Genomic DNA, 13,574 nt, shown 5'->3' with positions numbered 1-13,574 from the left:
CAACTTAAATGGTTCTATGATGTGTTACAGGTAAAGCCTAAAATCATTGTATGTGTTCTGATATGTTCAAATATGCAAAGAAATAAAACCTCAGTGCTTTTTATTTTTACAATGGTTTTACAAATACTTTCATTGTGCTACAGCACCAGAAAACTTTGCATTTTTACTGTATTAGCATGCCTCTTTGTTGCAAAGTCCAAGTTCAACTGACAGAGTCACACGTAGAATCAAAAGTAAATATTATTAAATATGGGTGGGCTATTGTCTGTCTAACTTTGTGGTTGAAAAATCAAGGAGCTAAGTGACTTGGATCATGCATTTTAATTAAAGAACTGAGGGATTTCTTGCCACTTAAACAGAAAATCAGAATATCTTTGGGGTTTTGTTCTTTGGAAGTGTATATGCGTGTTACCTGAAATTTTGATTACCTCATTCCTTTGTAGTCATGAGACGCAGACAACCTGTTGGGATCATCCGAAAATGACTGATCTCTTCCAGTCCTTAGGTGAGTGAATTTCTTAAAATAAACCATTATGTGATGTTCATTCCGTGAGTAACAGCTGCTTTGATTGCTGACCATGTCCCAGTTGTGTGTTACAGAGCATTACCCACCTTGCAGTGAGACACATTTTGCATGAAAACTCCTGCCTTGATCATGTCATGTGTATTGCCTTTCAGTACTTTTAATTCTGAACAATATGCTCTGACTCTGTTGTTTAATGCAGTTATCTTGTTTATCTCTTTAAATCCGCTAGGGATTATCCAGTGATGCAGGCTGTCTCTGTGTTTAAAGCAGGATGCCTTCTGTAGTGAAGTGATTTTTCTAATAAAGCAGAACATCTATGCTTTCAGGAAAGGCTAGGCCACATGATGGTACAAATAGTTCAATGTGCCCTGCTAACATATACACTTATTGTGAAATATCCCTTTCTAAAGAGCAAAAGGGTAAAATACTGTAAAGTGGGGAAAAAACAATACTCATCTGTTTTTAGAACAGAGCTTATGGTTATCTTACTGTCCCTTTCAAAGCACTGTTTACAAAGGCAGGCACAGAAATTGTGACTTGAATAAACATTTTTTGTCTCTTACTGTGACCTTTCCTGCCTTCTGTTTCTCGTATATTATCTGATGGAGCTGTAAAATATTTGAGAAACATACTGTATTTGAGCACTTGTCTGGAAAGTACTCAACACTGCCTAATATGTATTAAAACTTTATTGCATACGTACTACATGCACCAAGGTGATGTTAGGATTTCTGGTGTGCCCATCTCTGAAGGCTCTGGACTCTCAGAGTCACGACACTTTCCCTGAAGTTGGTATGGACTGAGGCCCCAACTTCTCAGTTTGTTTTACTTGTTCTATTAAGTCATTGCAGAGAAGAGAAGGGATATCAGATTTCTTCCAAAATGTGAAATTTGCATGTAAAGGAAACTTCCAGGTTATTTTTAGGGCTGCTCATATTTCTGTTCTGCTGTTCCAGCTGACTTGAACAACGTACGCTTCTCTGCCTACCGTACAGCCATCAAAATCCGAAGACTGCAGAAAGCACTGTGCTGTGAGTTTCTTTGGCTTTGAGACAAACTGTTTCTCTACAGTACCTGGGAAAGGGAGGGTCAACTTAAATCTAAGAACACTCATGTTTAACATGGGGCCAGATACATCCTTGACAAATTGTCAACCAACAAAATGGCAGGAAGGCTTGCCAATAGTATGTGTCATTATAGCAGGAGCTTGTTGTTATCTGGCACAGTTTTAAGACCACCTTCAGAAATGCAGTCAGTACTGTTCCTTTTGTCATTGTTTGCCTAGCTGATTATTTCTTGCCAGGGAACAGGTCAAATACGCTTTGACTGTGATTATTCTCGACCTCATTCTGTCCCATGAATGACTTCTGAGATAGCCAAAACACAACATGTGCTAGCACATCCCCCCTGAGGATGGGGAGAATGGTTAAGCCTTGTTAAGAATTCTGGTTTTGGCTATTACTTGGTGGTTTCATTTTAAGATAGGAAAAGAGTCATTTTCTGGGCCCCTGCCATTCATTCTCAGGCCTGAATTACCAATCTACTACTGTAGTCTTCCATAGTATTTCCTGTTATTTTAACTGTGGGTGTTTTTTAAAGGTGTTTGGATGCAGAATGCTTCAGAAAGGCTTATGTGCTAAGGGAAAGAAAATGCCAAAACAAATCACTAGAAAATGAGGTCAATGTAAACTGTAAAATGTGACAAGTTGCTGCCACAGCCTCAGCATGTGTAACTGCAGAAGCCATTTGCTGAGAACTCCAAGGGCACAGCTGAAGCAGGATGCACAGTCCCACTTGCACATGATAGATTTCAACTTTGCAGTGAGGACTGGTGACACAATATTAGTGCTATACAAGCAAGTTCAGGGTTATGTAATTTGAGAACTATACTTTGGAAAACTTTGCTGATGCCAACTCTCCTCTCTGAGTCTTTGGTCTTGATAAGTGTCAAAACCCCATGGTTCTGGGGAAGTTACTCCCTCCCACCCTCCTTTAGAAGTGGGAAAGTAGTAAAGTTTTGCCTTGTTCTGTTTTTTCAAGGCAGATTCCTGCAGAGACTATTATGTGCATATGTACCTAAGTGTATTTATTTTTCAGGAAGCTGAGAAAAGTTGCAGGCTGGAAAGAACAAATTCTTAGCTTCTCTCTTTCAGATTATGTGGGACAGACATACTGAGAGCACTTTCCCACTGTGGCAGAATTAAAATGGGGCCAGAGAGAGTATCCTGTGTTGTAGTCATACTGAGCAGCTATGTAGCACCAGACCCTGACTGTCATATTTTATTCTCATGCAGCATACTTTAGCTTGTTTTCAAGAAATTATATTGCCCTAGATACTAAAGTATAGTACTAGAAGACAAAAAGGGAGCAAAATTGCCATGTAGGTTCAGAGCTCTGCTGGGTGATTTAAAATATATGAATGTTAATAGGATTATCAGCAAGGTTAAGGAATGAAGATTAAGTCACACACCAGACTGAAAGTGAGAGCTGTGTGGACTTTGCTTAGCCATGCAGTCTTTTAAAGGAGCTGCTATCATTCTCAAGGTCTTGCTGATACAAAAGCTCCATAGTAATGCCTGCCTATTTTCTGTAGAGCTTCAGCAACCTCAAATCAGCTGCATGTAACTATTTGCTCCTGAGTCAGTCATTCACATCTGCTTGAACCCTGCTGAATGACGTGGTTTCTGTTTATAGTTTTTCTTTAGAAAAGTCTCCTCACTGCAGAAATCACCCTTCTGTGCATTTGATGGTTAACAGCAGGACTGGGTGTTTGGCACATTCAAACAGATGCAAAATGGTACTGCAAAAGTGCGCTAAAATCTGTGTATAGTAGGCTTCATGCCAGCAAAAGCATCCAAGTCTCAGGTTAGCTTTTCCCCATTTGCATAAACACAGTTTATTTAAAAATTTACAGAAATAATTGATTCACAAAAAAAATAGTCTATGTCACGTTGTGATGTGTAGGGGTGGTGGTTTTGTTTTGGTTTTAAATATGCTTGAGAGCCTTTTCCAGTGTATTATGTATTTTCCATCCACTGTAGAATATAATGCTTCAGTGTACTGCCAAATACAGTGGCTACCTCAGGTCAAACTAATGGCAAGGTGTTTGCAGCAGTTACCATTCTGCCTGTTTAGTAAATAGATATGACTGGTGTTTGTTTGCAAGCCCAAGAGACGGGTTTGAGGGAGGGAATTAAAAAAAGGATGAAGCAAATGTAAGACCCCTGCAAGTCTGATGCTGATGCTGTAAAGTTAGAGTAGCATGTACTGATGTCAGTGAGGGAAAGGAAAGTCAAGGGCTGGAGGGTAGCATTTCTTATTTTACAGTGATATGAGGAAGGGTAGTCTCGGTAAAAGGGATTGGGAATCATAGAATCAGCTAAATCCAGCCATTACCCCAGGTCTGTCAAATCCACAACTAAATCATATACAGGGGCCGCATCTACACGGTTTTTGAACACTTCCAGGGATGGTGACTCCATCACTTCCCTTGGCAGCCTGTTCCAATACCTGAGCACACTTTCGGTGGGAACATTTTTCCTAATATCCAATCTAAACCTCCCCTGGTGCAGCTTGAGACTATTACCTCTTGTCCTGTCATTTGTTATTTGGGAGAAGAGACCAGCCACCTCCTCTCTCCTTCCTCCTTCAGGTTATTATAGAGAGTGTTAAGGTCCTCTCTGAACCTTCTTTTGGCACATAACCTTATCTTTTGATAGATGATCACTGAGTTCTTGAAAGATATGCTCATATCTTAGTGTTGTCTTCCTCCTACTTTTTCTGATTAACTTCTTTTCCAGCCCAAGTTAGACTTGCCTGATTTGCACAGACTGCCTTTTTGATGTTGTATACACTGTAGCAAGGATACTAATGTATTGCAGCTTTTTTTTCTTTCCCTAAAGTCCCCTTTCCTATTAAAATATCTCTCAGAGGTTTATACCACCCTTTGACTTACACTATTCTTTCTTTAACATCAAAATAAGTTTCCTTTTGCAAAAGGAATTGGAAGAGCTCATTGATAGCTTTTTATTTTCATCATGCAAACACCAGATTTTCACAATATTTGTGTGGTTTGGGAAGCAAAACCCTTCTCACCTGTAGGATACCCATAGCATGACCAACTGCTTATAGGAAGGATCCTGTAATAAAGGAGATAAAAATATTTTCCATGAAAGCATAGCATTAATATTCTAGAAAACTACAACAAATAATTTCTCTGGGTTCTTCTGCCTGCTTTCATTTAGGCCCTAGTTTAGCAACCACTGTTCAGTTAATCAGGCCTCAGAATATTCTTACTGCATTTAAGAGAACATTGTTACTAAAGAGTGCTCTTTTTTGATGCAATCAAAAGTGATAGTCACTTAATAAGATTCAGCTTTGTAGTAAACGTGAAGAATCCTCTAAGCCAGTGTGTGTACATCTGAAGTTAGGATCCTCTAATTACAGAGATTAGTTCAGTAGCTTTTTAAATATTCTTCAGTCTGTGCAATGTCATTATGGTGTTTTTGTTGATCCTGTTTTTTAAAATATGTAGTACCAAAATGCTGTTGACATATCACAGAGAAGGGGTTTTCACTATAATGTTACTTAATGAAAGCTATATCTTATCTAATCGTCTGCAGCATTTGCTACAACATGCACATGAGTGAGTATTGTGAATGTTATGCTCAAGCATCTCTTATGCATCTTACACCTTTTTGCTTTCTTTCCTTTTTTTTTTTTTTTATCCTCTTCTGTTAGTGGACCTGTTGGACCTGAACACAACAAGTGAAGTTTTCAAACAGCACAAGTTGAGTCAAAATGACCAGCTGATTGGTGTCCAGGATGTGATCAGCTGTCTCACAACCATCTACAGTGGACTTGAAGAGAAACACAAAGATATGGTGAATGTTCCTCTCTGTGTAGACATGTGTCTTAACTGGCTACTCAATGTATATGATAGGTAAGAACTTTTTATGCACAGTGTGTATCCCAGGAATTTAATATAGTATTAACAAAGTATAAACCATGGAGGCAGAATTCTGGTGATTTTTGCATATGTGACAGGTGACATATCAGTAATGCTAGACTTATGGGACTCTTGTATATTTTTTGAGTTATTTTCTTGAGGAAGTGTCCATGATAATAGAAAAATTATAAAGCCTTGAGAAGTTCTTTAATAAAAAATTACATCTTTTGATATTTTTGTATTAGTAGTGAAAGTGCAGTTGCTTATAATGAGATGTTTCTTATGCTGTCCTGCTCAAATCTTTGAACTATCATTACACTGCTTCTATACTACTACTGTCCTCAGAGGATATAATAAAGTCCAGTCCAACAGCTGTGCATGATTTTGGCCAGTCCTTTCCAAGTCTCCAGAAACTTCTTTCTTCTGCTGAATGTCAAACTCTGACCTCTCTGCACTATATCAGCCTGCATGACCTAAAGTTAGTATGCTTTTATTTAGCTGTGATTTTGAGACGTGAGTTTGTTGCTCATTTTTCTTAGTGGTGTTCACTATTGTCCTTGCCCTTCCATAGTAAAAACTGGGAAAAGACTTGGTTTCCATCAGCTTCTCCATTTCATATGATGTATTGAGTTACACTGCTTGAGCAACAGCATTTCAGGATTCTTCTGCCACTGACTAAAGACACAATAGTGCAATACATGGGGTGGTTGCTTTAGTTTGTCTAACTGGATAGGTGCTTTAGTTTGGAGTTATACACAGAATTACAAATCCAGATTTCTAAGCTGCATGAGGTTATTTACCAAATTTCTTTCATTTCTCTCCATTTGAAGATGGAGAGGGCAAAATTATTTCTTGAATAACAATAGAAATTCTTACACCTGGCCTTGCAAGACAGCTGTTATTTGATGTATGCAGTATCTTCACTATGTTCACTCTCTTAATCAGTGCCAGATTCTAACAGTTCACAGCTTTTTGCATTCTCTCCCTTCCACTGCCTGGAGGACTACATTACAGTACTCCTGTACTTTATGGATATTTTATTTTCTTGTTATTTTAAATATTGTGGTAGGGGAGAGTGAAAGGGGGAAGAGAGTACATACGACAAGTTATCGCTGATGTGCTAACTGTGTATTATGCTTTGGCATTCAAATATTGCTCTTTAATACCATGACATTTTTGTTAGTTGGACTCATCATTACTGCTGAAAAAATTGACAGCCCATCATACAATGGCTGGGACTACTTCCTGCAACTATTTTCATTTTGCACAGCTGTAATTCAAGCAGTAGATCAAGTGGGTTGCTTGGCTTATGTTATTGTTTATTTCAAGTAAGAGGCTTAATAATGTCAGAGATTTTTTTTGTAGTTACTGGTTTTGTTGGTTTTTGTTTTTGGATGCTTTTGTTTGGGTTTTTTGTTTGGTTTTGTTCGGTTGTGGGTTTTTGATGGGGTTTTTTTTTGTTTGTTTGTTTGTTTTTCTCCAGATGATTACAAATCCATTCTATTTTCTTCAGTTTACCTTTGTTTATTAACTTAGGTAGAAGTCAGTTGTTAAATCTGTTTATATTTGTAATGCCCATAGTAAGCAACAAACCTTTCTTTCAATAATGTATCCTGTTGCTCACTGTTCCCTTGATTATTGTGTTGAAAGCTTTAGTGTAGATAATTCTTCAAGCTGATGAAAGACTTGAATATTTGGTCAAACTTCAAAAAATAGAAGATGAAGGTTTTCTGAGATAAAATTCTCTTTTACAGTGTGTTTCCTTGCTCCCCTTTCAAATCTATTCCAGGAGAAAAAATAATGCTGAAAGAACAGGCACCATTAAGCTGGTTTTTGTTTTGCTTTTTTCTAAAAATTGGTCTTTAGGAAAGAGCTAATTTGTGTCTTGGCATTTCCATTGTTTATTGCATTGGTGTTATACGTATACAGTGTTTCAAATCATTAAACTGTCTACAAAAAGCATGTTGGTCAAATGCTATTAACATGAAATTTAATTACCGATTCACAGATTAATGGCAAACTAAGTAGTTCTTCTGACTTACCTACAGCCCTTGAAGCAGTTTATTTTTAGAAAAAAATCTGTTGTGTTCTCATACTTTCTGACACATCAGGAATGATTCATTCATCAAGCTGTGTAGAGGAGAGAAACATTAAATTTATTCAGTGACTTTCACTTCTTCAAGGACTCAAAGGTTGTTCCAGGCAGCAGCATCTGCCCTATAAACATTTTCCAAACTTAAAGTTTCTTGATTTGGTTAGAGATTTATTAAAAATAAATGCATTACATTTTACTAAGAGAGCTGTGAAAGAAATTGCTCTTTGAAATCATTTGGCCAGGCCTGTGTTTAAATTGTCCAGCAGCAATAGCCAGGGGTTATTGTTCTGGACTATATGCTGTCAAATTTGCTAAAATCTCCAAACATCATTTATATGATATGAACTGATAGCTTTCAATATTAATGAAATATCTTAACGCCCTTGAAATAATTTGTTTCAGATATTTTAGTCTGTCATACATATAGAATACATGTACTAATTGTGGGTGATGACTCTATTTCAATCAGAATTACTCATGAAGAAACTTTCACATGCACTGTTCTTAACGTCTTGCACTGTTTGTCTGAATTCTTGTATTTCAACTTTTAAATTTTCTCAGTTTTTTTGAAATTAGGATACTTCTGATAATGCCTTCTTTTAAATTGAATTTCTTTGGTACATTTGTCTAGGAAGGGTATCTATGTTATGGCACTTATGCTAACATTTTCCATATGATCAAAGCTGTCTTTCATGATCATTCTCTATGGCCCAGTCTTTGCCTGAAGAATTTCAACTTTGTTATTTCTTGTGGCACTGGTACACCTGGCACATTCTAGCACCCTGCTGAATTAATATCCCAGCCCTTACCAGTGTATTAATTTCACTTCTGAGGGATGAGGAGGATGAGAGACCTGCTTAGTCAGCTTAACTCTATGCCTTGGTTTTGATGGTAGCTGATGGAAGTTTTCTGGGTGCACTCCAGTTGCATTCCTTGTGTTGATGATAGCCCTCTTGACTCATAGAGGACTCTGCGGGAGCAGCTTAGCAGGCTGTGATAGTAGTAAGAAGAGCTCTAGAAAGGACACAGTCATAGAAAAGAAAAAATAGCTTCTTTGTCTGATTTCTCTGTGGTTGATCATGGGGAGGCAGATATTTAACAGACTGCCTTCTGTTGCTGGGTTGTGTAGATAGATGCAGTCTGTGGTAGTCCTTAGTCACAGTGTCAATGTTGACTAGCCGTGAGAGCTCTTTGACAAGAGAACTCTGAACTGAAGTGGGCTCATCTTTTTCCTCCTCCAGCTTTTGTTGCTAGTGCCTGATGCTTTTATGCCATTGCCCGACATCCCTGGGGAACAAAGGGTTTCTCTGAGTTTGATATTGCTTACCTTGTTTTCTGTTGGTTTGTCAGTCATACTTATTGTGTGTTCCTGTTCGCAGTCTCTTATACTTAATCTTGTCGTCTGTCTGGCAGCTTTTTCTTATCTGTCTAACTCCTGTGTGCAGCTGTGCCCATCACTGTATGCCCCTTTGGCATTCACATTGTGCACATACTTAGGTAAAATGCTTATATATTATATCTGGCTATGCCATTGCAGCACTACAGAATACTTACATGACATTGTTGCTAAACAATAGTTTTGTATGCTTATATGCAACAATCTAATATTAATTATACCCTGATTAGTACATTTATAATTTGTAAGTGTCACAAGCCTCTGTTTTGACTATAGTGTAGACCATGTTTGCCTGTCAAATAAGTTTTGGGTACAAAATCTGTTAGGATGTAAGAAAAAGGAATGAAGCTTGCATATGATGGTTACATGATTTTGGAAAGCTTTTGGAAAGTTTGCTAAGCTAATTTTCCTGAAAGACATACCTGCTGATAATTTAAACCCAGCCTGATGTCTGTCTTTGAATTTCTGAGGTGTTTGAGCAGAGGCAGAAATATTTGGTTTAGGATTTAGCACACTGTTCTGCTGTTGAGATGTTCCTGTAGCCAAGTAGTACGAATCTGTATTATATGAATCACAAATGCTACACACACTTGATGTAGAAAAATTGGTATTGTAGTTGTTTCACTTGTTTGAAGTTCAGTTGTTACAGGATTAGCAAGGGAACTGAGGGAGCATAGCTTGTGTCAATTGCCACTGTTAACAATCATGTCTTCCTCTCCTCTTCTGCATCCTGTAATTCCAGTACCTCTTGTAGTAAGATGTGGGATAAAAGTGGTCTTCTTTCCTTCTCTGATTCTAGAGCCATTTCTAGCTTACCCTTTTCCCCCTCTTATTTATTTGTTGTTGTATAGTAGTGACAGTCATCAGTTTGTATATAAGGTCACTTCTTTTATTCTCTACAGCTGTGTTGGATCTCTGAAACAGCTGAATGATTGCTCTCTGCTTGGATGGAGAGTTCAAGCTATGCACCAAAGTTGTGTGTGCTCTCAATGCAGCCTCTACTCATATAGCATGGTACCCCCTTATGCCCTTGACCTTGATCTAGTTAGTCAATTCCCCCACTAAACTATTCTGCTATATATTTTCTGCTCACTCTCCTACCATGCCTGGAAATGACGCATACCTTTTCACACTTATTTTGTCAGGTTTAAAAGTAAAATTACTTCTGGGTTCTGTGCTGCCTCTTGACTGGCGGTGGCTGAAGGCATATAAGCCAGAGCTTCCCTGAAGCATATGCAGAGACAACAGAATAACTTAAAAAAGCATGGATTTGTTTATTGCCTCCTTCCTATCACCTCTCTTTGCTTTCCTGTTCCCCACTAGAACAATAAAATTACAGTTCATTTGAGGAAGGAGAAGAATGTCAGCATCACACTATATGGTTAATGAATCCTTTGTATTGCCTGTGGAAAGAGGGCTCACATATACCCAGAAGGACAAATGGACTTTAGTAAACAAGAAAAGCACCTGTGACAAGTATCTATAATGGTTTTACTGTGTTTCATTTGAAGATAGATCAGAGGTCAATAATGTGCCATTTTGATACTGCCTTTCATTGTTGTATCAATGGAGAATGGACAACTTTTAATCGAGATATAATGGTTCACATTTCCTTTTATCAGGATCAGAGCAAAACATATCTGAGCTGATTCAGGTGGTCTTACCAATTGACCTTTTAATGGCAGGCATGCTTGTATTGCTGTAGTGGATCTAAGTGGTGTGCTGGCACTTGATTCTAAATACTTGACCCATAAATTTTTTATTAATTGAAGAATTAAAAATTCTCCTGAACTTTCCAGCTGTAAGGCTTTGATTTTTAAATGTTATCACATACAGCATAATTAGATGGTTGTGCTGCAGTCAGAGACACCCTGACAGGCTAGAGAAAGGGCTCAACAAGAATCTCATGAAGTTCAGTGAAGGGAACTTCCATCCTTGAAGACATTCAAAACACAGTTGAATATGATTGGGAAATAGCTGTTTTATCTGACTGAGCAGGGGCATTGATCTAGATGATCTCCAGAAGTCCCTCCCAACCTCAGCGGTTTTGCTGGGCAAATTTAAACCATTGAATTGGAAGTGTCAGTGCTACAGTTACAGGCTGGGGCGGGGGGAGGGAAATCTTGGTTTTGGTGTGCCATTTTTTACTGTGTATATAATTATAGTGCTAATAATTATCTGTTTCCAAGAAAAAGGCTAGTGGGAAATATGTTGCTCTTTAGAAAAATTAAATATTGCAGGCTTTGTAATTCTTTTTATAATTTATTGAGAAAATTGGTTTTGTGCAAAGGAAGTTTTTCACAGTCCTTATAGGAATCTGCTGAAATCTGGAGAAGTTTGAAGCCTCCATATATGTGCCCTGTTAGCTGCAAATTTTTTCTGAGCTTATGCTTTTAACAAACAAATGCTGTAGCCAGTCATGAGTTAAATCAAAGCTGAATCCTGCTTTGTTTTTCCATTGAATACAAAGTTAAAACACGGACAACTTTACACAGAACTTCATGAAGGTTGCAGAATGAGCCATTTATACATTAAGGTGTGTCAGAATGATGTAGTATCAGTGACTAAAAAAGGTAATTCAATGCTAGGATTGAATGCGTGAAATAGGTGGTACTTCATAACTTTCTGGAAAATTGGGTCCACATTTTCAAGCTAGGCAGTAAAAGTACTGTGCATTTTTTATTAATTTGGCAATAATTTCTCTGTGTCTCTCTTCCAGCTTGTGGAATGGAAAAGATAATGCTGTCTATTCTCACTAGATTAAGTGATGGTTGTGAAGAAAAATGCATTAATATCTGCAAGGTGCTTAGCTAATTTACTGAGAGCCCAGGAGTAAATGAATAATTTTGTATTTGGCCCAACATTTGTGAAATAAATCAGACAGCAGACGATATGTTGAATAAATAGGACAGAAAGAGATATCTAATAACCACTTCAGAAGTAAAGGATATATCACTTTTGTATGACAGAAAGGAACAAAGTAATGGTTGTGGTGATACTTACTGGTGAAACATCCAAATAACTTTAAATCCAGGGTCAATGTATAATATATACAGTTTAACTACTATTCTTATGATTTATTATTTTTTTTGCCATGTCCAGTCTAAAGACAAATTGCATCGTAGTTTATGGTCTTTGAAAAAAGAAATTATCAGATCTCTTAAAGAATGTGTTTCTGCACTCATATTTTGAACTTTAAAATTGTCCTTTTCCATGTGCCCTGGGTTTGTTGCTTTAGTACTTTTTTGAACAGTGTTTGTATTGCAGGTTTAAAATCACTTGTTTTTGTTACCACTTACTTATTCTCAAGTAGCTTAAGGCTTGATGCGTAGTGGTTTGGTTTGGGTTTTCTGTTTGGGTTTTTTTTTGACATGTTGGACAAGATGAACCTGAAGTAACATTGCTTAAAAAGAACAACAGCTCCACATTATTTAATTACTGCATGTGGTTGGCTGTTTATGTCTTGGTATACATATACAGTAAAGCATTTTAAACATAAAAGGAAAAAATAAAGTGAAAACAATGAATTACTGTTATATGAACACATGGTTTTATTTTGCAGTCATTGTGTTTCACACTGTGTAATAGGCTTCCCTGCTGTGTGCTTGTGCATTTTTTTCTCTGTATTCCACATTATTAAATCGTGTTGAGAGCTTTACAGAGCTAAATATCTGCCCTTTTGGAGTAGTACAAACTGTTTTGACATGTAAACCACTTAGAAGGCAAGCTGGGCTTTTTTATGGGAAGAATTCTTAATGTGATTTGTAGTGTTAATTTGTTTTGAGATTTGAAGTGCATTTGAAGTAGAACTCACCAATGGCTTTGTATTTTTTTATAACTTGAGTTGGAATGAAATAAAATTAAATTGCATTAAATTCTTATCTTTATTATTTCAGTGGCCGAACTGGAAAAATTCGAGTGCAGTCTCTGAAAATTGGCTTGATGTCTCTTTCTAAGGGCCTTCTGGAAGAGAAATACAGATGTAAGGAAGAATGTCTTTTATAAAATGCTTACTTTATATAGTTAAGTCATGCACTATGACAGAACACATTATAGTAAAATTCATAGTAAAACATTTCTCATGCTTGTAGCAAGGCAGTTTTCTTGTGACTAAAATAGAATTGTTGTTTTCATTATCATCAGTGAGAGAGAAAATAGGATTTATATCCTGACTGGAAACTATTGATGTCAATTATGCATTGTTTAATGTGTGTTATTGCTCTCCCCAAAAGCAAGGAGAATGTAACCATGTGGAAGCTAGAGAAGTATTCTCTTTGACTGATTCTGTTGTCTTTTGTGCATATGTATGTTTTGATGAGGGAAAAATCAAGCAAGTCAGCATTGTCTGGAACAGTTGAACATTTCTGATAAAGCAAGAAAACACATCAAAATCCAGCAGTCATATTTTCTGATCTATGGGAATTATGATCTGAACTCTGAAAATATTTTTCCAATATGCATGCTTTCTGCCAAAATTGCACCATGAAAGTTTATATTATGTTGATTTAAGTAATTTTGGAAGCTTGAGAAATTCCGAGTAATATAAAAATACTTCACAGAAATAATTGCAGGAGCTGAAGAACATTCACATTGTGGCAAACACCCCTGA

General features: G+C 37.1%; 1 protein-coding gene across 2 annotated transcripts in view; it reads left to right on the top strand.

Annotated features, from left to right (window-relative positions):
* The window catches only part of UTRN (utrophin), a 377,071-nt gene that overhangs the window by 315,680 nt on the left and 47,817 nt on the right, over positions 1–13,574 (top strand). For both annotated transcript variants that reach the window (XM_034061252.1, XM_031049855.2), the window contains 4 exons: positions 444–505; positions 1,483–1,557; positions 5,267–5,468; positions 12,862–12,947. In XM_034061252.1, coding sequence (XP_033917143.1) covers positions 444–505; positions 1,483–1,557; positions 5,267–5,468; positions 12,862–12,947 — 425 coding nt within the window. The remainder of the gene's footprint in view (positions 1–443; positions 506–1,482; positions 1,558–5,266; positions 5,469–12,861; positions 12,948–13,574) is intronic.

The sequence above is a fragment of the Melopsittacus undulatus genome, chromosome 3 (assembly GCF_012275295.1).
Source record: "Melopsittacus undulatus isolate bMelUnd1 chromosome 3, bMelUnd1.mat.Z, whole genome shotgun sequence".
In the NCBI taxonomy this organism is placed as follows: Eukaryota; Metazoa; Chordata; class Aves; order Psittaciformes; family Psittaculidae; genus Melopsittacus; species Melopsittacus undulatus.
This window is presented reverse-complemented; position numbering and strand designations above follow the sequence as displayed.